General features: G+C 42.3%; 3 protein-coding genes and 1 long non-coding RNA gene across 5 annotated transcripts; 2 read left to right on the top strand and 2 right to left on the bottom strand.

Annotated features, from left to right (window-relative positions):
- Window positions 1-1,716: 1,716 nt before the first annotated feature.
- On the bottom strand, window positions 1,717-8,771 carry LOC111257650. The gene is made up of 2 exons (XR_002678203.1): window positions 8,526-8,771; window positions 1,717-2,331 (listed from the first exon to the last, which is right to left on the bottom strand). It is a non-coding gene; the product is annotated as an uncharacterized LOC111257650 (long non-coding RNA).
- Window positions 7,306-13,123, top strand: LOC101771003. 2 transcript variants are annotated; one of them, XM_004973300.4, is made up of 5 exons: window positions 7,306-7,863; window positions 9,600-10,469; window positions 10,788-11,231; window positions 11,444-11,636; window positions 11,706-13,123. In XM_004973300.4, exons 1-5 carry the CDS (start codon window positions 7,513-7,515, stop codon window positions 12,632-12,634), a joined length of 2,787 nt encoding a protein of 928 aa, XP_004973357.1. In that variant the 5' UTR covers window positions 7,306-7,512; the 3' UTR covers window positions 12,635-13,123. The 2 variants fall into 2 exon arrangements, with proteins under 2 accessions (XP_004973357.1, XP_022683386.1); XM_022827651.1 differs by lacking the exon at window positions 7,306-7,863 and adding an exon at window positions 8,770-8,893.
- A 6,061-nt stretch (window positions 13,124-19,184) lies between these two features.
- LOC101770598 lies at window positions 19,185-21,655 on the top strand. Its single transcript, XM_004973299.4, has 5 exons — window positions 19,185-19,475; window positions 19,900-19,937; window positions 20,114-20,381; window positions 20,641-20,924; window positions 21,000-21,655. Exons 1-5 carry the CDS (start codon window positions 19,185-19,187, stop codon window positions 21,430-21,432), a joined length of 1,314 nt encoding a protein of 437 aa, XP_004973356.1. The 3' UTR covers window positions 21,433-21,655.
- A 152-nt stretch (window positions 21,656-21,807) lies between these two features.
- LOC101770203 (endoglucanase 20) lies at window positions 21,808-24,513 on the bottom strand. Its single transcript, XM_004973298.2, has 7 exons — window positions 24,202-24,513; window positions 23,629-24,045; window positions 23,033-23,110; window positions 22,763-22,909; window positions 22,559-22,667; window positions 22,324-22,490; window positions 21,808-22,228 (listed from the first exon to the last, which is right to left on the bottom strand). The coding sequence occupies exons 1-7, from the start codon at window positions 24,457-24,459 to the stop codon at window positions 21,854-21,856; spliced, it is 1,551 nt and encodes a 516-aa protein (XP_004973355.1). The 5' UTR covers window positions 24,460-24,513; the 3' UTR covers window positions 21,808-21,853.
- Window positions 24,514-24,838: the final 325 nt, after the last annotated feature.

The raw sequence follows: 24,838 nt of genomic DNA, 5'->3' as shown, positions 1-24,838 counted from the left end.
GAAAGAGAAAGAAAAGAGGAAGGGAGGAGAGGAGGGCCCCTCCCCTCCCTCTCCCCCGGCTCACGGGCCAGATCCGGGCGGCGGACGGGCCAGATCCGGGCGGCGGGGGCTAGATCCGACTCCATCGTCCACGTAGACCGGCGGGGGGCGGCGGAGGAGGGGAGAAGGGGAGGCGGCGTCCGGCGGGCGGCGGAGACTAGATCCGGGCGGCGGATGGGCTAGATCCGGGCGGACGGGCCAGATCCGGCTCTCCCCCGCCACCGTCCTCGTCCATCGTCCTCGTCCACCGGCGGATGTGGCGGCGTGGCGGGCGGCGGTTGTGGTGGTGGTGGAGGCCGGTGGGCGGCAGCTATGGCGAGGCGGCGGTGGTGGAGGCCGATGGCCGGCGGCTGTGGCGTGGCGGCGGCGGCGGTGGCCGGCAGTGGTGCCGGCTGCCACTTTTGTTTTTTTTATTTTTTTCGAAAAATATGTTTGCCGAGTGTTTTGTTGTCACTCGGCGCGCACGACATAGAACACTCGGCAAAGCTAACTTTGCCGACTCAAAATTTACCGTGTGTCGTTTGCCGAGTGTTACACTCGGCAAACGTTTCGCCGAGGGTTTTCGGGCCTTCGCCGAGTGCCCCACGGCGAACTGTCTGTTTCCCGTAGTGACTCCTCTTATTACCAATTTGATGTTACCAGAGATTGCCAATGTTTTGGAAGGGCTTGCTAAGGAGTAGGCATGGCAATGTTCCAGGGTGGAAGAGAACTGCAAAGCTTGCTTCTTGTGCACCCATGGAGTCCATTGAGAAGATCCATGGAGGGAGCAGGTCTGCCATCAAGCAAACCAGAACCACAAGGTAATTAAGCCAAATCGACATGTCCTTTTTTTGAGTAATTCGAATGTCATTATGATTTCAGCTAATTCGCAGTATGGAGGCTCATGAGGTGCTTCTCAGTTTCCTAATAGTAACGACAAAGCAGAGGTGCTTCTTAGTTTTCTAATAGTAAATACAATGCGCTTCCACAGGATCCTTCAGTTTTCTCTGTCAATTTAAGTTGACAGATGAAGTGTTAGTGCCGTTTATGAACTGCTCCATCCAGTAAATTGCCAAATCAGAATAGAGATTGCATTATATTGATTAGACAACAATTCTCAGACTGGTGTTTGCACAATGCAGAAATTCTTGATAGTTTGTCTTGTGGTTTCTTTTATAGGTCCACAAAAATCAAATCTATGCATTCCTGGAGGTGCGGCAAATCTATCGCAAAGTATGTGTTTGATATGGTTTCCTTTGTGGAGCTCTCTTCTTGGGTACAGCAGGAGTACTTTGTTGGTAGCTTTCCTACCATTTCTTCTTTCTATCAGTTCTATGATAGACTTGCTTTTATGTTAATTCTGTTTCTTGTTCTGTACATGTGTCATTTTCAGATACCATCGGCGTTATTGTTGGTTAGTTTCTCCTCCTACTGCAGGTTGCTATACTCAGTGTCTATAAGTCAGATTTTGTTGGATCTCCATGATTTTTGCACCGTGTCCATGGAACATGAAAGCGCGTAGCATCTTGGAGGTGTTGTCCCTGATCCCAAACAATCTAAACATGGAGATAATAACTGATTTTCTTCTAATTTGTTTTCGTTCATCTATTTTTCTTGTAACCAGGATAAAATAGAAATATTTCATTACTTAAGGTGACAAGATTAGACAACTATTATTCTATATACTGTGTGTGCATCTGAAAGTCTAACTTGCTCTTAATTTTTTTAGATTAAGGAAAATGTTCCAGCCTCCGCAATCAGATTTTGAAAGCGTACAGCTGCAAATTACAACTTGCAGTACTCAGACTTTCCACACCTCAAACTCAACACGAGTTCTAAACACAAAGAATCAAACTGACCAAAGAAGCAAGCTCTTGAATCTATTTCTAAGCTTCCAGTCGGACTTGCTGAAGCTCATCCTGATGACAACCTTCGGCAATTCTTTTAGGCTGCTCCTGTCTTGCATAACTCTCAAACTACCCACACCTCAAACACAACACAAGTTCTAGACAAGAGAAACAAAAGGACCAAGGAAGCTAGTTCTTGAAAGGATTCATGAGTTTCAAGCTGGACTTGCTGAAGATCCTCTGCTGGCAATCTACGGCAACCAGTCACCAGAAAACTCCTTTGAGATGAAGCTTAGAAACCCATTTAGACTATACACGCTATGCTTGTAGTCTATTTCTGAAATTCCATTCATACTTGTTGAAGAAGTCCAATGCAGTAGTTTCCAGTTTGCGGCAATTCTCCTTCAAAGCAACTTTCTCTTCCTCTTAAGAGAGCATCGCCCATGTTCTTGTCCAGAAAGTCCCCCTGAAAATCACTTGCACAAACGAGTTAGGAATGGTTCTTCTGAACACTACCTCATTTCTATTCAACCAGATTGCACAGAAAAGAGCTGAGGCGCCTATCAACATTTGTTTTCTAATCTGCCAGGAGAACCCTCTAAGCTAAGGTCCCAACATATTAGACACATTAGTCTACGGTTGAATTCCAAAAGAGAGATACACAACATTCCAAATGAACCTAGCCATATGACAGTTGAAAAACAAATGTTGTACAGTCTCTTCAGAGTTGCAGAAACAACATTTGGTACTTCCTTGCCATGTTCTTTTGGCAAGATTATCCTTTGTCAGTATAACACATTTTTTCAAATACCACATGAACACCTTGATCTTGAGAGGAAGTTTAATTTTCCAGGATGCACACAAAGATGGTGTTCCTTCATGTTGCATTATCTGTTTGTACATTGATTTCACTGTGAATTCCTTATTTTTATTTAACTCCAAAGGAAAATATCTTTTTGGTCATTTAGCCTGTATTCTGCCACTTCAGGCACCAGTTTAAGCCATTCATTCAGTTTGTCTCCTGTCAATGCCCTTCTAAATGACACATTCAGGGGAACATTGCTACAAACTTTGACAACCGTTTCATTTATTTTTCTAGCTATGTTATACAGGGATGGGAATCTTTTCATCAAAGTTTCATTTCCAACCCATACATCATTCTGTACTTCAAACTTGCCCATTGACATGAATTGATCCTTTATTTCCATGAGGCTGGCTCAAAACTGTGAGTCACCCGACTCCTTTGACACTTGAGTTAGTGTTTTATTAGCTAGATATTTTCTTCTTAGCAAACTTTGCCAATTCTCTCCTCATTCAGAATTTTAAATAGCCACTTGCTTAACAGGCATCTATTTTGAACTTCCAAACTAGTAATACCCAGGCCGCCCATATTCTTTGGAGCACAAAGGATGCTCCATTTAGTTGATCTATATTTTTTATTATGCTCATCACACTGTCGAAAGAATCTAGATCTGTAATAGTCTAATCTTTTAAGAACACCTTTAGGTATTCTAAAAAAGAACATCATAAACATTGGTAGGCTGGAGAGGACAGAGTTTATTAGCGCTAACCTTCCTCCCACAGACAATAGTTTGCTCTTCCAGCTTCCTAATTTTTTCTGGAACCTTTCTTCAATCATATTCCAATCCTTATTTGAGATTTTATGGTGGTTCATAGGGATGCCTAAATATTTAAAAGGAAGAGATCCTTTCTGGCAGCTAAAAATCTGCACACAGTCTCCCACCCTATCTTTTGCCTCCCCAAAACAAAACAACTCACTCTTATAGAAATTAATTTTAAGGCCTGAGAGCTTTTCAAATGTAAATAGTACTAGCGTCAAGTTTTTGGCCTGCTCTAGATTGTTTTCCATAAAGAGTATTATATCATCTGCGTACTGGAGAATTGATAATCTTCCATCTACCAGATGTCGCACTAGGCTTCTAATTTGATCATTGTCTCTAGCCCTTGAAGTAAAAATAGCTAACATATTTGCTACCACATTAAACAGGACCGAAGATAAAGGGTCCCCGCCTCAAATCTTTTTTTCTTTGAAAGAAGTGCCCAATGTCATCATTTACTTTAACCTCCACACTTCCCCCACTCACTATAGTTTCAATCCACTTACACCACGTTGAAGAAAACCCCTTCGTTTCTAAAGCCTGTTGCAAGAATGTCCAATTAACTTTGTCACATGTTTTCTCAAAATCTAGTTTGAGTATAATCCCACTCTGTTTTTTCCCACGCAGTGCATGGATAGTTTCATGTAAGATGACGACCCCCTCCATAATATACCTTCCAGGTAGAAAGGCTGTTTGTGATGGTCTAATAACTTTATTAGCCACCATGCTCAGTCTATTAGCTATCACCTTTGTAAAGAATTTGAAGCTAACGTTTAGCATATAAATTGGCCTGTATTGTTGTATCATGTTAACCTCCTTATGTTTTGGGATTAAAGTTAAAATCCCAAAATTTAAGCTATGTAGAGGGAGCTTGCAGTTGTGAAACTCTTTAAACATGGCCATTAGGTCATTCTTAATAAGACTCCAAAACACTTGGTAGAACTCTACTAAGAAACCATCAGGTCCCGGCGCTTTATTGTGATTCATCTGAAAAATGGCGTCTCTAACTTCCTTTTCCGTAAATCTTTCAGTTAAAATCTTATTTTCCTCCCTTGACACTTGAGGAATATCCTCTGTCATGGATTCGTTCATAGAACAATTGTTTCTCTTTTGTGAACCAAATAGACCTTTATAATACTTTGTTATGTATTTTTTTAAGATTCTCATCCCCTTCAATAACTCTCTCTTCCTGTTCAAGCCTGAAAATTCTAGTTTTCCGATGCTTGCCATTTGCTATCATTTGGAAATAACTTGCTCTTAATTTACCTAAGAGGCATATAGAAAATTATGTGTGCTGTTCTAACTAAAAAAGATGCGTTGATATGGACGCAGATGGCTTATTATTGATAAAGGGAAGGGCGGTTATTTGGAGCATAAGTGAACTGGGCTAACGGATCGTCCTCCTCGACAAAATTGAGGTGCCGTATGCACTTGTGATGGCAAGTCTAGCTTGCCATCAAATATCGAGTTTATGTTTTGTTTGCGACGATGTAAAGCCCTGGTCCTTGTGATTGGTGCATTGAAAAGTTCATTAGCAAAATCTTAGCTTTGTATACTATTTTTTTTTTGCAAGCATGTAAGCAGTATAGGACAAGGTGTGTAAGAGTTAATACTGAACTGTATTTGTTTCTTATATGCTTATTCAGTGTTATTTTGAAGTGGATTTCAAGGCGGGAGATAACTGGAGCTTGCCCAGGCACCTGCAGCTTAAGGAGGCGTGCCGATGTGGGTCAACTCTTAATTAGCAACTGTATGTTTGAATGGTCCTACTGTCATGTGTGTCTTGAACTATTTAATTCTGTTTCTTGCCTTTGTTGCATGATTGAACTCTTTTTCCATAAAATTAAGTTAATACAGCTACTGTTGTGAAGTTTGTTGTTAATGTATGAAATATGATTTGTTTAGCCTTTGGATACCGTATCGTACCAAGCTTTGTTTAATGACGGAACTACAATCTTGGATGATATATCTATTCCATATTTGTACCTATTTTCACATTATTATTGTCCTATTGAATCAAATGTGTATTACAATATAAATGTTTTGTTGCCCATAGCAACATACGGGCACGATCGTAATACAAGAAAAACGGGAAATTTCTTCGGAGCTTTGGTCAGGCATTATTCTCCCTATCAAATTTTGAGAAATCCATGTTTCTGTTGCTTGCATTGAAACTTGAAAGAGGTCCTGCGAGCTTTTCCAAAAAAGAAAAAAGAAAAAAAAAGGAAAAAGAAAAAAGCTGCCACTTATGCATCAGGTGTGGTGGTCTTCTTGGTCCATCAAAACCGTCGGCAACCACTTTCCCGTGTGGCCCGGCCTTCTGCTCACAGCTCACCCATAATTAATTTTTATGCAAACACGTAATATATTTGCTCATAAATTTTTACCAAAATTTGGCTTCATAATTTCACCCGAACCATATTAATTTTACACCCATAAATTTGGCTTGAATCCCATGTACCCAACCAGAAATCATAAACAATCGGAGTAAGTTGGAAAGAGGGAAGGAACATAGATCATGAATTTCTACTACTATCACAGTTTTTAACAAAAGTAGAGGAATTCGTGAGACTGAACCGATTAAGCAGTCCGTCAATTTTTTTCACAAGTATGAAGGGGTAGAAGACGAGGACTGAAAAGAAAAGGAAAAATAAAAAAAAGATATTCTCTCCGTCCCAAATTACTATTCATTTTGAATTTTCTAGATACGTAGATTTTGCTATGTAACTAGATATATATTAGACAAATATTATGTCTAGATACATAAAAAAAACTATATACCTAGAAAAGCTAAAACGAATAGTAATTTGAGATTGGGGGAGTAAGTTGTTAGGTGACCTGGTATTGCTTTTTCAGTTAAGCTGACAAATCAAAAGTGGTTTTCAGCCCAAACAAAAGCAAACACGCGCTAAACTTGAGCGAAAACAGATCAAAACAGTGCTCGTAAAAAAACAAAGAGGCGGCAACGGTGCGCCACCAGAACTACGACGACACTGCCGTCCCTATTCCCCGACCTCAGCATGGCCCTCTCTGCTGCCGACCTCCCGGCACACTGGCGCTAAGCCCCTCACATACATACTGGATGTTCCAGGGGCTATGGCCGTCAGTACCTCCTCTAAATTTGGCCGGTATGAATGACGGAGATGGAACTTTAGTAGTGAATTAAAACTTCTTTGTAACTTTAATTTTGGCGAGCATTCCTATCTATTCCTAAGGAAGTCTGAGTCAATCGCAGTCAGTGCATACTTTCTCGCTAGAATGTCACTACTGAGAAACCGAACATTCGCCGATGGCGTTAGTACCGACCAGACTTTGGTTCGGTACTAACACGTGTTAATGATACTTCCTGCTGAGAGGAGCTGCTAGGGATGCATCGTACTCTTATGTGATGGTTGACTTGGTCCATCAAAACTGTCGGCAACTACCTATGTGGCCAACTAACAATATTTTCCATGCATAGACTTGCCTTGAATCTCAATCAGATTTTATAAATTTTTTTAGATAAATGAATAGTTCAATATTCCGACCTCTACATCACAGTGTGAAATATCTAGATATTATTATAAAATAAAAAGGATTGGATAAAGTAAATAGTCTGAGTAAATTGAAAGGATGGAGCATGGAATCATTAACCTCTGCTACTATCACATACTATTTCAACTTATATCACCTGCAGGAATGATCTGAACCACAAGAATTCTAGAAAACTAAACAGTTTAAACAAGACTATCATTGTCTTCCCAAAAAAAAATGAAAAGAAAAACAGTATCAATTTTTTCACAAGCAGATCTGCAGATGGCCAGATGATACGTCAGGTGGTAATCAAAAGTAACTTGAGATGAAGAGAAATGCAGAAAAATGGAAAAGAATAAGATAATTTGTTAGGTGAGCTGGTGTCGCTTTTGTGAGTTAAGCTGACAAATCAAAAGGGGTTTTCACCCCCAAACAAAGCAAACACGCGCTAAGCTTTGTTTGCGCCTAAAACTGCTCTGAAACAAGGCAAGAAAATCGCAGGCAAAAAACCGGCAATGGCGCGCCTCTTCCGTTCCAGTGACCCCGCCGCCGGCGCCACCAGCGCGCCGCCGCTGCCGTCCCCACTCCCCGACCTCGGCGTGCCGCTCTCCGCCGCCGACCTCCGCGCCACCGCCTACGAGCTGCTCGTGGCCGCCTCGCGCGCCACCGGCGCCAGGCCCCTCACCTACGTTCCTCAGTCCGCGACGGCGGCTGGCAAGCTGAAGGGGGCCTTCGGGTTCGGGTCCTCGGCGTCCTCCAATGGCGGGACGGCGGCGGCGCTGGAGCTTGTGCGGGTGCGGATGGGGGTCACGGTGGAGGCGGACGCGAGGATCCGCCGGGCGCTGCTCCGCGTCGCCGCCGGACAGGTTAGGATCTCGGCTTCTTGAAAGGGATAATGCAGCTTAATTTGTTTATCAAATGTGTAATCTTTCGTGGTTGTTGCTTTGTCGGCTGGTTCGGGATAGTTCCGTGTGGTTGGTAGGATGTCAGGCAGTTGTTTCTGTATCAAGTACTGATTTGGTGTTCCTGTGATCACGGACTTTAATTAGGCTCTTGGCTTTGATATGTGAATCTTCTGTTTGTGCTTGAGGTTGCGTCCACGGTTGAGGCAAATGCTCTGTTTTAGCGTGTCTGCATTTCTTCTGATGACAATGTGCCAATTTGCTGATGCTGCTTGAGCCTCTGTACTTGAGGTGTCCATACTGTACTTGAACGGTTTTGATAATTGTCATTTTCTGTCCTTTCAGTAATGAAATGGGTTTCATTCAGTATTAAAGGGTATGCATCCGTACTACGGTACTAGTGTGTTACACGTGTGTGTGATTCAGTAAGGCAGGACTAAGTTGGCAAACAAATTTTTATAAGAATGGATGATGCCAGCCTGGGGTGTCCATTCACCTTATAAATATGAGATTTACTCCTCGTCAGTCGACGGAAATCTTGCTTATCCATCAGTCACCCAAAATTGTACTACACATTGAATGGGCATAAGAATTTGATGCTAGGGTTTGGGGTTTTGGGGACTTACTGCAGTGCCCGGCTGTAGGGGGAGATGCGGGGCGGCTCGCCGGCAGCGGTGGAGGCGGGAGAGACGGTGGCGGAGCAGAGCCCGGCAGCGGGGGAACCCCGGTGGGCGGTGGAGGTGGCGGGGACGTCCGTCCCCGACAGGTTAGCATCGGTGGCGGAGGACGGCGGCAGATGCCGCCGGAGCCGGGCGGGAGGTGGTGGGAGCGGGGGCGTTTCGCATTCGGTGTCGGCGCGCTGCTCGTCGGGTGCGAGGAAGACGGAGACGACGGTCGTGTGCGTGCGGTTCGGGAAGAGCGGTGGGGCTGAAGATAAGGTTGAAAGCAGGGAAGATTTGGACCGTTGGCTGATTAATTAACGGCTGTATAAAAGGTGACTGACGGATAATCTGTTTCTCAAGCGACTGACGCGGAGACAGACCCTATAAGTATTCAAAACAATCATGCATTCTTTTCTCATGGTGAAATTACAACCCGGTGTGTAAATTTTCTTATTATGTTACTTCTGGTGAGATGTCCAATTATTGTGTACCCAAGTAGTCATTTGGATGGTCTCCCTGGCTTGTATTACCAAGCATTCTTATAATAGTAGTTGCTTGCTTTGCACTTCTTGGATTGTTAGGCAGTGTTTAATGATGACTTTTGGTTCATATATGCACACTAGTTGCGCTGACATCCTAAAAGCCATGAGCTTTATTCCTGTTCCATTCTCCAAGTTTTGTTTGTTAATCTGAGCTTTTTTTTGGTTGTGGATTTCAGCAGTATTTTTACATGATAAGTCTGGAATATAGGTTTCCCTTTAGAAATGCCAAATTTGAACTGCATGCTTCATTTTTCTCCTTTCCCTCATTTTAGATGATGGATTTTCCTACTTTTTAGAAATCGCGAAGCTTCAGCAAGCATTCTACTTAGGAAAGTAAATTACTTGAGAGTACTATAGACTGGTAACGTTGAGTCACTGTTGCTTTTTCATAGTCCTGCACTCCTGCACTTACTTATCTAGAATTTTACAGAACCGTTTCTGTTGCATATACGTTTCATTTTAGTTCATTTTCGCCCCCTTTTCTCCCTTGAAACAGCTTGGCAGACATGCACAATCTATGGTTTGGCCCTTGGAGTTCCTGCAGAAGTTTAAATCATCAGATTTCCCAGATCCTCTAGAGTATGACGCTTGGCAGACTAGGAATTTCAAACTTCTCGAGGCTGGTTTGCTTGTCCACCCTCTTGTTCCTTTAAAGAAGTCAGGCATTCCTGCAAAGAGAATGCGGCAAATAATACATGAAGCATATGACGGGAAACTTGAAATTGGGAGGAACTCTGAATCTATGCAAAGGCTGCGCAGTGCTGTCATGTCCCTTGCATGTAGATCCCTTGATGAAACTTCTGATGAGTGTCACTGGGCAGATGGCTTTCCTTTGAATCTGCATATCTACAAAATGCTGGTAGAAGCTTGCTTTGATATTGAGGAAGGCACAGTAGTACAAGATTTTGATGAAACAATGGAGCTGTTAAAGAGAACTTGGCCTATTTTTGGAGTCAATCAAATGCTCCACAACCTTTACTTCACATGGGCATTGTTCAACCATTTTGTCATGTTGGGCCAAGAAGATAATCAATTGCTTTCTGCTACAGAGAATCTATTAGTCGAAGTTGCAAAGGATGCTAAAATAACGAAAGACCCAGATTATTGCGATGTACTGAGCTCCAGTTTAAGCTCAATAATGGGTTGGGCAGAGAAAAGACTGCTTGCGTACCATGAAACTTTCAATACTAGTAATATTTACTCCTTGCAATATATTCTTTCAATAGGAATATCAACTGCAAAGATTCTTGTTGAAGATCAAGATAAATCTTATGAATACCATAGTGGAGCGAAGGGAGATATTAATGTTGTGCACAGCAGGATTGAAACCTATATACACTCGTCACTTCGCACTGCTTTTGCTCAAGTAAGTTCCAAGCAGGAGGACTGTTTGTGCTCATTTCTTTCACTGAATAATTTAGAAGTTCAAAGATTTTTGTCCTTTTTTTCCTTTTCTTTTTAACGATTTTGTCATGTGTCACCAAATGTTGCCAGATGCTGTAAAGCATGGCTGCAGCCTTAGACACTGAGTACTGCTGAATCACTGTCTGAAAATTGCTTCTGACAACTCATGTCTGCCTATTTACTTATCGATTTACGACAGCATTGTGAAATACTAAATTAAAATTTTAATTTTCAACGCTTGTACCAGTGCTTATTCTTTGTGTAGTGTTGATTCATACAGAAAATGGAAGAGGGAGCTTCAAAGCGGTTATCAAGGAACCATACGCCTATCCTGTCAATTCTGGCAAAGAAAACAAGTGACCTTGCTATTAAGGAGAAAAATGTATATAGTCCAATATTGAAGAAATGGCACCACCTTGCTTTAGGTGTCGCAGTTGCAACCCTTCATGGTTGCTTCGGAAATGAGCTGAAGCAATTTATAGCTGGACTTACAGAGCTCACACCAGATACAGCTCAAGTGCTTAAGGCGGCCGACAAGTTAGAAAAGGATCTAATTCATATTGCTATTGAAGATTCTATGGACATTGATGATGTAGGCAAGTCATTGGTAAGACAAATGCCACCTTATGAAGCTGGAACTGTAATGGCCAATCTGGTGAAAGCATGGGTAAAAGAACAAGTTGACAAACTTAAGGGATGGGCTGACCAGAAGTTAGAGCAGGAGGTGACCTTGTTTTTCTTTACTCCAATATGTTACCTGACTCAAGTAATCTGCTATTTTGGGCATTAGTGCTTCATCCATTCTCAGCTGTCCCCTCAAAGACAGGCAAAACATAAAAAAGAGCCTGAGCTGTTTCAAAATATTTATGTAACATTTTAGAAAGCAATCTCAGAACTTGATACAATGGGTCACTAATTTTGTGAATTGCTGTGCAGACTTGGAACCCAAAGGATAATAATATGGACAGTTTTGCCCCCTCTTCTGTGGAGATGCTGCACTTAATTAAGGAGACTTTTGATGTATTTTTTGAGTTGTCTATACCGATGCACTCTGCTCTGCTTGCTGATCTGACAGCTGGACTTGATAAATGTCTACACTATTATGTCTCCAAAGTGAAATCTGGTTGTGGTAAGTATATTGTGAAGACAGTTCTTACGTATAATAATGTTGGTGACTTCATTTTGAATTGATTTACAGGAACACAGAGTACTCTTTTTCCTCAGTTACCTCATCTAACAAGGTGCGATGTTGGATCCAAGTTATTCAAGAAAAATGAAAAACCACAGCTTCTTGTGAAGCGAGGATCACAAGTTGGATCGACAACTGGAAATGAATCCTCGAGTCTTTCAGGACTATGTTTACGAATAAATACCCTTCATTACATTCAAAATGAGCTAGAAAACCTGGATAAGAAGACAAAAGCATGCTTGCGAAATGCTGAGTTGGCTCAGCCTGATGTTGTTGATGGACTGAACATCAACTTTGAGCTATCCCAGGCAGCTTGCCAAGAAGGAATCCGACAGTTGTGCAAGACAACGGCATATAAGGTGATATTCAGTGATCTGAGTCACGTTCTTATGGATGCTCTGTATGTTGGTAGCCCTGCCCCTGCATCAAACAGGATACTGCCTTTTTTAAAAGAGCTAGGTCCTATCCTTAGGAGTATATCTTCCACAGTGCGTAATGAAGTGCGAAACTGCCTGATAACTGCATTGATGAAAGCCTCTTTTGATGGCTTTCTGTTGGTGCTTCTTGCTGGTGGACCGACACGTGCTTTCTGTTGTCAGGACTATCAGATAATAGAGGACGATTTCAGAGCCCTGAGAGGCTTGTACTTAACATACAGTGAGGGCCTGCCAGAGGATTTAGTTGCCAAGGCTTCCTCAGAAGTGAAGAGCATTCTACCACTTCTACGGACAGATACCGAAACCCTCATTGAACGGTTCAAGAAGACAATTTCTGAATCACATGAATTTACAACAAAATCCAGGTTCCCCATGCCTCCGGTTCCTGCCCATTGGAGCCCAGATAATGCCAACACGATACTACGTGTTTTATGCTATCGAAATGATGAGGCAGCTACAAAGTTCCTTAAGAAAACATACGATCTGCCAAAGACACTTTGATTCTGCAAAACTACACACCATATGGTCTAGCAGCATGCAAATAAAAGATAAGGTGAATTAGTCTGTACTGCCTCCTTGTGAAGAATCGCAACACGAACATTCAAGTAGAGAATTATCAAGTCTGAATTGGCAGATTTCGTGGGTGCAGACTGGATATTTGGTTCTGCGAGTTTTCTGCAGCAACCTAGGATGCTGTCAATTTGGATTTGGTGGGTTTGACAGCTTTATATGATGGCCAATGTTCGGATTGTTTGTTTCTACTGGTCCTGGATTTGTGTGTCAGACTGTTAATAGGATCTATACGACATGGAGTGTGCGTAGTATATAGAAATGGTTACGTGGCTATGTTTGCCATTGAATACAGAGGAAAGGCTGGCGATGTGTATGTATGTGTGATACTTTTGACATTGAGAAAACTAGCCTAAATTTTTCTCTGTGACAAAAAATGTATATATTTGAATTTAACCTGGCCCTCCCACCTATTTATGCTGTGCTCATCTTTATTAATCTTTATTACTAGCACAAGTAGTGGCAGAGTTCTCAGAATTTTAAATATTTGTTTTTCTAGAATCCCAATTGGTGACCAGGAGTAGGCAATACTTGGAATGTCGATAGTGATAGGTCTAGTTGGACCTACGTGGCACTTGTGTGTCATCTAAAAAGCAAAATGAAAATAGAAGGGCAATAATAGGTTTATGTCCACCTATAAAAGGAAAAATTCCAAATTACTTCCCTCAATTATCACCTAATTTATGTTTCGGTCCAATTTACCCTCTCAACTATATCAATGGTCCTATTAACCCCTTAATAAGACTTATCTTTTTTGTTTCTCTGTGCACAAGTGGAGTTTTAGCTAAAATTTTGTAGGGTAATATAAATTATGTCAAAAAATATATTATAAATGTTTCATCATTGATTTTCGTACAATTCTATATCCCAAATTTTATTTTTTATGAAATGCCCTAGCCTATCAAAATAATAAACAAAAAATCATAATATATTTCTTAACATCTGTTACGATACCTTCTATATCATGCAAATTTTAAACTTAAAATTCTACTTGTACATGAAGAAACAAAAAAACTAATCTTAAACTGAACCGGTTGATATATTTGTGGGGTAAATTAAACCAAAATTAAAGTTTGTAAGTAAACTAAAAGAGGTAGATGTTTTTATCTTTCCTCTTTGGATGATCATTGACAATAATTTAATGTCAGGTTAATAACACTAGGAAGGCAAATTTACAATGATCTGCACTCGATACAATTGCAAAAGGCTGATGTTTTAGCACTAAATGAAGTTCCATCACTGGTTACAGGTTCTTTTTTAAAAAACAAGAGGGGTTGGCCCCAGCTGTTTATATATTATATGAATGAGATTGGAAGGGAAGGATCACAATCCTTCTTTTTAAAAACAAGTTCCATCAATGTGATTTTGGCAGTGAAAGATCCCCCAATATTCCTGAGCAAAGCTGCAGCCGGCAGTGCAGTAACAGGTGTTTCAAAGTTTCTTCTGACTGGTCAAGCAGAGAATACAGTCATATGACTGAAATCCCATATTTTATTTTGTCGAAGGAGACCATATGTGCTCAAATTTTTGTGTCTCGAATATTTTTATTTCTAATTCTTCAAATAAATTTTTGTTTCAAACCTTGTTGCCCGTCCAAAATTTTGTATATAACCTTTGTTTTAAATTTTTTTTCTCAATTCTGCTTACAAATAGTTTGTATTTTTCATCTTTTTTAGAAAAAGTTGTGACTGGATGTTCCAAGATTGGATAAAAAAACTCTTTGTTTTTTTCAAAATTTGTTCCAATTTTTGGCTTCCATTTGTTTTTGCCTTTTGAATTTTTCGTTTCAAATTTCTTGTGCGTCTTTTCTATTATGGGCAGGGGACGCGCGCACATGTCATGTGGAGGAATGATTTTCCACTGGAAAGTACCAAAAAAGGGGAAAACACACACACACACACACTTGGTCCCTCGGGAGCTAATTTACAGTCAAAAGTAAATTAGCTGGCTCTTGATGCAGCGGGTTTGCTCCACCTAGTTGCTTTGATTTGTGGTGTTAGGAGACAAAGTTTTATCATGGTGCACTAAATTCCTCCCTTATGCCTTGATTTGAGAGGAAGAGATAAGATAAACCTTTTTGACGTGTTTGTACATGAACAGAAGACAAAATTTTCCGTGTTTGCACTTTTTTTTCAAATCAGTAATGTTCGAGTTTAAGAAAATTTTGTCCTAGGCATATAAATAATTGTTGGAGAAAAAGGCATGGGCAGAAGTGTACTTGGTACAAACCTGACTACCGAGGGAAATATGATGAACTTGAAAAGTGGAAATCCACGGGCTGTATTTCCGGCATCTAGCCCCATAAATCGTTAACACACACATGTACATTTCTTAAAAGGGAGGGGAGAGGGTATTTTCAACCCATAATTCTTATTCTTTTAGTCTAGCACCCATCACACATAGACCTTTTATTATAAGAATTATTCACGCTAATTACATATGGCCATATTTCTGTTAAAATAATTTAACAACCTGACCACACAACTCGGAGATATAAGATGCGAGCACAACTGTAGATATCTACTACCTTAGCACTTTGGTTTTTTTTTTCAATCGATCCAGCAATTATCGTGCTAATTGTATTTCCATTGAGTGCAGAATACTCATCAGCAGTTCTGGATTACCAATTCCTGAAATTGAACAGAGGATACTAGGCAGTGAGCAATGAGAATACTGCCCTGGCCTTGATGCTTTTGCTTAAGAAGGCTCAATGCGTGGAAACCGGGTTTCAAGCCCAAGTATCAGGAGCTGAATACAACCATCCCAGAAACAAATTGAATATTGGACATGGATAGGAAATGAAAGTTTCTTGATCATGAACAAATGTAAAATTGACAACTCATAATTGACATATTAACATATATGTAGCTAAAAGGGGAAAAACAGTTCCATTGAATATTAGACACGGATAGAAACCTTACCATTGTTGCTATTAATTATTCCATCTTGTTGAACTCTTACGGTGCACATAACCTGCTTTGGTAATCCCACACGTGAATGGACTAACTCAACTCTACAACATAGAACAGTGAAAGTATGGTTTGCAATATTCAGAACCTCAAATTTTGATCGTAGCAGGCTAGTAGAGGAGAGAACGGACTACAATTTTGCACACAGCATGAGAATAAATAGCAATTGATGCCAAAGAAAGAAAGAGGAAAATTCACATCAAAATTGCTTATAAGTTCCAGGCCTCAGTCTTTTTTTTTTCCAGTAGCTTCTTCTAAATCAGTATCTCTCCATACAGAACGATAAGAAGAAACATGCACAGACTGAGAAGAAGGAAAAGCTATACTTGTAGATCATCCGCAGACCCACATAATTGCATTTGGTCATCCAGAGGCCATCCTCATGGGACAAAGGTCATTTACCTGTAGAAATTCTCCTCCTCTTCCCCCCTATTTCAGCATCAATCGAGATACGCCTAAGAGAATAAGTTGAGATGTGCCTCAATCTATTTGTGATAATTGATTGACTGGATGATTTGAGTAGCCACTACCCTAGGAGCATATATTTAGCAGCCAATACCATTTTAGAGTTTGAATTTTGTTTTAGATCTAGTTTTCTATTGAGAAATAGACAACGTTCATTATAACTGTGGCGACAAGTCATTTTACTGTAATCCAGGCTCCTGTTCTTTTTCTTCTCGACTGTGACAATTAGTCCTTACGTGCTAAGAGCTCTAACCTTTTATTCCACTTTTGCTTCATATATATCTGCATTTACAGATTTTGTTCTTCACATTCTTGCTTATATTCTCCGATTCACTTGCAGGAAAAGCTTTCGTGGCGGGATCAACCATGTTGTGCATGGTTGACAACTGAGCAGTAGTATAGCGGTGGTAGGGTTGTAGGGGTTTGAATCTAATTAATTAGAAATTTGAATCATCAACATCGATTTCTCCACCAATCGAAATTACCTTACCTCTCAGAAAATCTGACCAACGTCTCCATTTTTATAGCTCATGACTAAAACGAGCCTCTGAGCGTTGGGAACCAAAACAGCTATTAAGCAGCCTTTAGAGAAAAATGTATTTATTGTACCCGTCACTATTCTTTCACTACATGTCAACATGTGCATATGATTCACATTCGCACGATGCACAAAAGCAAACAGTTCACAAAAGAAGTTAACCATGATTTCTTTGAGAGATTAATTGGACTGATTAAGATGCTAAAACAAAATAATAGAGATTAATTGGAGAATATTAACAGGTTTTTTGATCCAAAGATCAAGGACTAGTTATGCACTAACCAGTGTGTTTTACTTAAAGGAAAGCAAATTGGATATGTTGTGCACACTACAAGATGGGTTGCATGCCCAGCCGCATGCATGCACAAGTAAATTAATCCTTTTGCTTTTGGTTGCTGGCTGCATGCTGTGATAGTGGCCGGTTGAGTGGAAGGTAATTAGCACTAGTGCTTGCTGTTACTACTACCAGATAAATTAATGGTTGTGCGCAGCTTCAAATTATGTGTCTTAATGCCTGGTATTAGGTGGCAAGTCATTTCTTTTGCTATATATATGTGTGTGTGTTCTCTTCCGGTTAGACACCGGTGACCGCTGCAAAGAACTCGACGCTATTAAGAGTACATTAGTTCTCTAATCATCAAGGGAATAAGAAAAAAGTAGAAGGAAGAGAGGAGAGAAATACTTCCAAGATGCAAGTAATAGCATGGCGGTGTAGTGTAGCACATGAATAGTTAAGCTGTGCGACGCACACATAAAAGACGTTTTAATTTGGTTGAATAAATTTGCGCTGATTCGATCTTGTAATGCTTCCGCGAGTTGTCTTTTAGTGCAGTCCTAATAGGACATTGATGATAGTTTCTATCCCTCTTAATTATCATGCCAACTAAGCAATTTGCTGATGTGGCAGTAGATTTATTATGGAGAGAGAAACCATTTCTTAGAGAGGAAACTAAGTCCTCACGCGCACCGATGGGCTAAGAAACCAGCGAATCCACATTGGGGAGACCCAAGTAGTTTCTTCTTACTTACTGCCGGATCCTTTGCGCTTGCACCGCTGCTACCCATCACTCGAGCTCCTTTACATGATGCACAGAGGATCTGGTACTAGAAGGGAGAATGGTTGGTTGGATTTTTGTTTAGACTCTAGATAAAAAAATTGCTTGTGAAGGATGATTTCTTAATACAATATCTTAGACTATGGAAACTAGATTGGTTTCTCCCATTGGGAGTGCCCTTATGTTAACACAGGCTGGGATGGGCTCTCATTTATTTGGAGCTAGCTAAGTGACTTTTAGATTTTTATTTGCTTGTTCACCGATTAGCAGCAAACTGCATAACTCACTGATGTTCTAATAAGTTCTAGACTAAAACTATCATTTTATTGCTTTTATAGGTAAGATGCTTTGGCTCTCCTGTACATCCTATGCATCACAAGCCTCAAGATAGTTTTGCTGAAAAGATGCGTGGACCAGTAATAAATATGGACACGAATTGGGCTCCTTTTAATGTACTCTTTTAGCGAATAGAGCTGGCTAAGAGCTACATTGACTGCGCTGGCTAAGTTTGTTTAAATAACCACATTAGAATTTTAACCACATTAGAGTTTTCAAATGCCGAGTATGATTCATGTTTGTAAATGAAGTGTGGACAGGTTTATATATATGTGGACCTTTACTCTGAGGAGGCACAAGACCTTCAATTGAGTTTAGTGTAAAGACTTGGAAATTATATCTGTGAAAATTATGTTTGTATGTTTGAAAGTGTCTTTAAAGTGTGGCATGTATTGCGTATTATTGTTTATGGATGCAACATATTTGTGGTTTTGAGGACCGTAGAGTTATACAACATATAATTATTCTCTGATATTGTTATACAATATCTTCTTTATCTGGTTGAGAGGTTTTAGTTGTTTGCAATTGCAAATCATCTTTTTTATTTGATTTACACTATCAAATTAAACCATAATGTTAGCATGAGCACCGGTATCTACCGGTGTTTGTATAATTCATCCACTCAAGACTATCTAGATGATACATTATTTTTGAAAACAATAAAATAGAACTCTCTACTAACATTAGCCTAACATTGTCAGTAAATTTTGAGCGAAATTCGTAATTGAGATTACCTTTTTATGTACTGCCCCGCAAACTTTGACGCAGTAAAATTGGGTGCGCGTCTGATTTATCTACTGCCACGCTGCCCGATCACCGTCAGGAAAAAAAAACCGCAAAACCACCGTGACCGTCTCCTCTTTGCTTCTCCAAAGGGTCGTGGGCTCGTGGCCTCGCGCCAGCCAACCACGCAGCCGCTTCCCTACCCGGCTCGGAAACGAAAAGATCGAACGAATAGGGCCCACTTGTCAGTGAGTGACCCGACCCACCCACCCCATCTTCCCGGAGAGAGCGGAGCCCGAGTCACCACCGTCCAAGCTCACACTCTCGCCTCCTCTCCACCGCCGCTTCACCCCTCCTCTCTCTCCCACAACTGACAACCCTAACCCTCGCCGGCGATGCTCTCGACGGCGGCGGCGCCCTCGACCTCCATCGCCGCCGCGCTCCCCTCCTCCCGCGCGCGCCGCCGGCGCTCCCGCGGCGTCCTCGTCGCCGTCGCGGCGGGGGCGGGGGAGGGAGGTGCGGAGCGGTTCGCCACCAGCAGCTCCATCACCGATTACCTCCGGTACCGCCGCCCCGACGGCGGTGGTGCCGGAGGAAGGGGAGGAGTCGCCGGCGGGGAGCTGCAGACGGCGGTGGTCCGCTTCGAGAAGCGCTTCCCGTGGTCGCTCCTCCACCCCTTCCTGCACGTGAGTTTCCTGTTGTCACGCCATTGTTGCCTGCTTGCTTCCGTAGACATGGGAATTGGATATGTGGACACGAGATACACCAGAAATGCACAAAATGTCCAGACGCTTTTGTCTTTTGCAACATCTAAATTATACTGCTCTACTTGATCGAGTTCACCGTCTAAACTAATTTAGCTTACTTAAAACATGCATTTACTATGTTCCCCTTTTAATTCAACTGAATTGCAGTTAGGTGGAATGAAATGGGTACTATTTGTCTAGCTTTTTTTCGTAAGTTTGTTTTATTCCCATTTGCTATAGAAAAAATTCTGGTACCAAAAGAATTTGGTAGAGGCAAAACATTGTGAATTATAGAAGTTGTGCTGAAATATTTTATGGGCTTTCCCTGGTTTCTGATTAACTGTCAACTCCTCTTATTCCGCAGGTTGATTTGGTTTCTACAGTCCACATTGCCGATAAAGAGTATGCTTTTTGGCTCTGTTTCTTGTTTAAACATGATTTTCTGATTTTCTCATGTTTCGTAGTTGCTGTCATGTTGATGGTTCACTTGTTCAATGATCCCTGCACCTGTTTCCTTACATCATTATCTTGCAACCAACTGAATTAGCTGAGATCTCCCTCTTTTTTTCCTTCTTCAGATACTTTGATAGGCTGCAGCAAGAGCTTGGACGTTATGATTGTGTCCTGTATGAAATGGTTATGAGTCGGGATAATTTGAACAATCCGAAAGGTCCAATGGCTGCTAAGAAGATGAAATCTTCACGTAGAGGATTCAGTATTCTTGGCTTCATACAGAAGCAAATGGCTCGGATCCTTTCATTGGATTATCAGTTAGACTGTCTTGATTATGGCAATGAGAAATGGCAACATGCTGACCTTGACTATGAAACATTCAAGCAGCTTCAGGTGATAGTTTTATCTAGTCATGTCGTTATTGTTTTGCTTATTGAAATGTTTGCTCACAAAATTAGTGACAAAACTAGTGTTGCATAGTAACTACCTCTGCTTCTGTTATTACTGTTTCGCTTGTCATACTGGAATGAGAACTGTTTACCATGCATGTTTCTCTTATTTGGAAATTTACGTGTACAGTTTTCTACTTGTATTTCCATGGCCATTTTTTATTAGAATGTTTCTTAATTTCAATGCCTTCTTTGTCTTCCAGAGCGAAAGAGGTGAAAGTATCCTCACATTTGCAGTAGACATGACACTGAAATCAACCAAAGCCTTGGTGCAACCAACTAACATGCCAGATGGTCTTGACTTTTGGAGATCAAAGTTACTCTGGGCCTCACGTGTGCTACCAATGCCACTTGTTGGACTACTCGTCATCACTGGGCTTTGTTTGCCAGTAGAGAACCAAGATGGATTTCCTGAGCTGGAGGCATTGTCTAAGCTAGATTTTGGAGCTGCACTGAAGATTTTCTTGGCAAAGCAACTGACATCTGAGTGAGTACTCTGAATCCAGACAGGTGAAATAAGTGTAAGTGAAGTATGAACTAATTGTTTTTTGTTTTATTAAAGATTCACAGCTGTGACATCTCCTGTTGAGGAAAAGTCAGTTATCATTGGGGAGAGGAACAGAGTTGCCACTGAGAAGATAAAGGAAGCAATAAACCGCGGGTACAAGAGAATAGCAGTTCTTTATGGTGGTGGACATATGCCAGACCTGGGAAGACGCCTTGGAGAAGAGCTCGATATGGTCCCAGCTGATGTGCAGTGGGTTACAGCATGGTCAATAAGGAGCCGAGAGCTAGAAAGCAAATCCCTCCCATTCTTGAAGACACTGGCAGAGGCTTCAGGCTGGCCTTTGAATAGATATGAGACACTTGCTCTGCTCATCTTTTCTTCAGTGCTTGCGGTGGATCTTTGGTTCTGGGAGCTCTTCTTTGGTACTGCTGTGAACTGGGCATCACTGGCTGGTTCCTGGATTGACCAGCTTGATGGTTCATTTTGACCAAGAACTGGGAATGGGGATAAACATAAACCTAGAGCCATACTACTTTACAAATGTCAATGTAAAGAAAATAGTATTCATTTTTGTTTCGATTTCTTCCAGTTATCGCTGGAATGCAGAAACGCACCATGTAGATAAAACATGTCATTGCCATCAAATTTGAAATGAGATTGGTGGTACAGATGATACACTTTGTTTAGTTTTCATGGTGAATTTTGCTGAATGATATTTGAATCAGCAGATACATATAGTTTACTGGTACGGTAAACTCGTCATTTTATTTATTTCATACTTCATATCATGTCATACAGGGTGATCATGAGCAGGGGTAGAGTACAAGTAGTGTAGATGTTACAATACGATATCATGCTTGGAACATTGCCAGACCTTGTCCTTGCATATGTTGAATGTCTTTCTGCTCCTAGTTAGATGATATCACTGACGCGATGTCATCCACAGGCCCGCGCAGCTGGTTCTGCCCCAGAGCAGCAGCACAGGCACCCACAAATGCTGCGTTGATGTAAGTTGCCGGCTCAGAGTGTGTGGAATCCCCCCTGTTGTCAGGGAACTGGTCATTCCCATCAGGTCCGCCAACGATGGCACCGACATGGACGTTCGGGTTCGGGCTGCTTGTTGGGAACCATGAAGAGAACCCCTCATTGCAGGTGACCTTCCTTGGCAGAGCCTTGATCGACGGGATCGATGCGCCACGGTGGTGGATGCGCCTTGGGAACTTAGAGCTGTAGCCAGCCATGTAGGACATGCCCATTGGATTGTCCCCCAGGATGTAACCCACCTGAAGACCGCAAAGCAGCGTGTCGGATATTGTACAGTGCAATCCGGCAAAAAACCTGAAAACATGCGGGAATACGAAGTACCAGTGTTGCATACCTGTGATGCTGCAAATGAACTGATCTGATCTGGAGAGAAACTTGCTCCACTGCACCGGACTGCACCGGTGCCCGAAGAACTCAGGGTCTTTGAGTAGATCGACAGAAGCAGGGCTGCAGTCGTTGTGTACTGCATATTGACTGAATCGCTTGTAAACAGAAGCCCTCCTGCAGTCACAAATAGAGGGTAATCTGTCTAGTTTCAGCCTATCAGATCATACAAACTTGATTCATACCAGGAGTTGTGCGTATCTGCGTGTTGCCACTGTTGGGCATCACAGCACAGACATAGGAGTCCAGGCCCCTCTTGTAGCCTTCCAGCTCTGTCCTTCCAGCCAAGTACTCCTGAAATGGGACATTGTGATGAACTTGATGCGAATATCTTTCGATATTTGAAGCTACTTACTACTGAGCGATCAATTGGAAATGTGATGAGTGACCTGTGTTGCAAGCATTTGAGCTCCAGGATACTTGTTGTCCCAGCTGAACATGTTTGAACTACCACCCTGGTTGTTCTGCAGGAAGTCGAGGTATTTGCTGTCCCTTGTTGCCCGGTAGAGCCATGCCGAGGCCCATTGGAGCTCATCCTGGTAGTTGAAAAAAAATTACCGTTAATCAGTAGGTAGAAAGAACTTGTACCACTGTTTTTGTACATAAAATGTGTGTTCATGATTCACAGTGTACATAATACCAATCAGATGTTTAATCACCTGAAAGCCCGAGTAGGAGCAGTAGAACGGGCAGGAGGACTGGAACGATCCCCTGTAGTTGTTGGCGAAGTCGAAGAGCTGATATATATGTTGGTGATCACAAGAGTAAAAACAGTTACCATCCACAGAAAAGCATTAAAAGGAATTTGAACCTTTTTTAAGAGATTCTACAATTCTTTTTGTTAGACGAACTAGATTCTGAAATGTAGTAGAAATAGACTAGAGAATAAAGTTTGTAAATTTTAAAAACGTCACAAGGGACCGGCTGGAACAGAAGGCCTGAGCTGAATTGAAGAAAAAAACAGTGCAGATAAAAGAAAAAGGTAAAATTTCTTTTTTACAGGACGCCGTGCAGAGTTGTTACCGGATTTCATCGAAGTTTGGAGATTTTGTTGCGTTGGTTATTTGGAGCATGACACTCCGTACACGCAAAGTGTTGCTCGGTTGTTGCGCAAAACTTTGTTACTCCGTACTTTCGTTAAGCACGGCAAAATCAGGCGAAACAAAAAATCGTGCTGCAAAAATTCAGATGCTATGCATACGCGTCGTGCATTCGTGCATGCATGGAAAAAAAGAGATGAGACATGACGACGTACGGATCTGGACGCGGCGAGGAGCTGCGTGGCGAAGCCCTTGTCCCTGTCGTCCCTGAACACGAGGTACGCGGCGGCGAGCGCCGCCGCGGCCTCGCCGGCGGCCTCGGACCCCGGCGAGCTCTCAGTGATCTTGTAGAGCGTCCTCGGCGTGTCCATGTCCTCCGGCCGCTCCCAGCACTGGTGGTCGGCGTTGCCGTCGCCGACCTGGGTGTAGAGGGTGGTCGGCGAGGTGTGGGCGCGGAGAAGGAAGTCGGCGCCCCACCGGACCGCCGACCGGAGGTACCGGAGCTGGCCCGCCGCTGCCACCTCGTCGCGGTACTCGACGGCGCTCCAGCTCAGCAGGGTCACGCTGAACGCCATCGGGAAGCCGAACTTCACGTTGTCGCCGGCGTCGTAGTAGCCGCCCGTCAAGTTCACCTGAACAACAAACAACGATGATTGAACTTAGTTTATGTATGGGAAATGTTGCATGTAACATTTTACGATCCTTCCAAAATCTAAAACAAAAAAACAACGTCATAATGCTGAATCAACCAATATATATGAGTGATCAAAAGTTAACTCGTTAATTACGTTCTCGGCTTGGCCGTCGTTGAGCGCCGAATCGCCGCGCCACTTGACCCTGTGGTTCGCCGGCAGCCGCCCCGACCGCTGCCCCTCGAAGAACAGGATGGACTTGGCCAGCGCGCTGTGGTAGTTCGGCGGCGAGCTCAGGCGGCGGCAACCGGCGCCGACGCCGGCGGCGCCATCGTTATCAGCAGCGAGCCCTACACCAGCGCACATCATCAGTGCCATCATCAGCACCCACACCTTCGCCGCCATGCTAACCATGAATACAAGCTTGATGCCTTTGATCCTTCGACAGACTGAGACTGTATATGTGTGTACGTGTTTCTCTAGCTTGTTCTTCTTCAACCGTGTTGCAAATTGCCATGGCTAGGGCAGTGTATTTATAGTGAAGAGATGCCAACAAGAGCCTTGTGTTCTGCAGGAGCTGTAGCAAAGCAAAGAGTGTGGCACTCGTCAACCATAGATTGTGTGCCCTAGCTGAACGGCTGATGATCCTCGACTCACAGTTAGGCCCACACGCCCAATGGCCCATGCCCGGCCTTGCACCGATCTACCAAGGAAAGTTAGGCCAAGCAATGGATCATTGTGATATGCATACCAAAAGCTTTAGGTTTAGCTGCTTGTGTAAGAAAAAAAATGA

Source organism: Setaria italica, chromosome VI (genome assembly GCF_000263155.2).
Source record: "Setaria italica strain Yugu1 chromosome VI, Setaria_italica_v2.0, whole genome shotgun sequence".
Taxonomy (NCBI): Eukaryota; Viridiplantae; Streptophyta; class Magnoliopsida; order Poales; family Poaceae; genus Setaria; species Setaria italica.
This window is presented reverse-complemented; position numbering and strand designations above follow the sequence as displayed.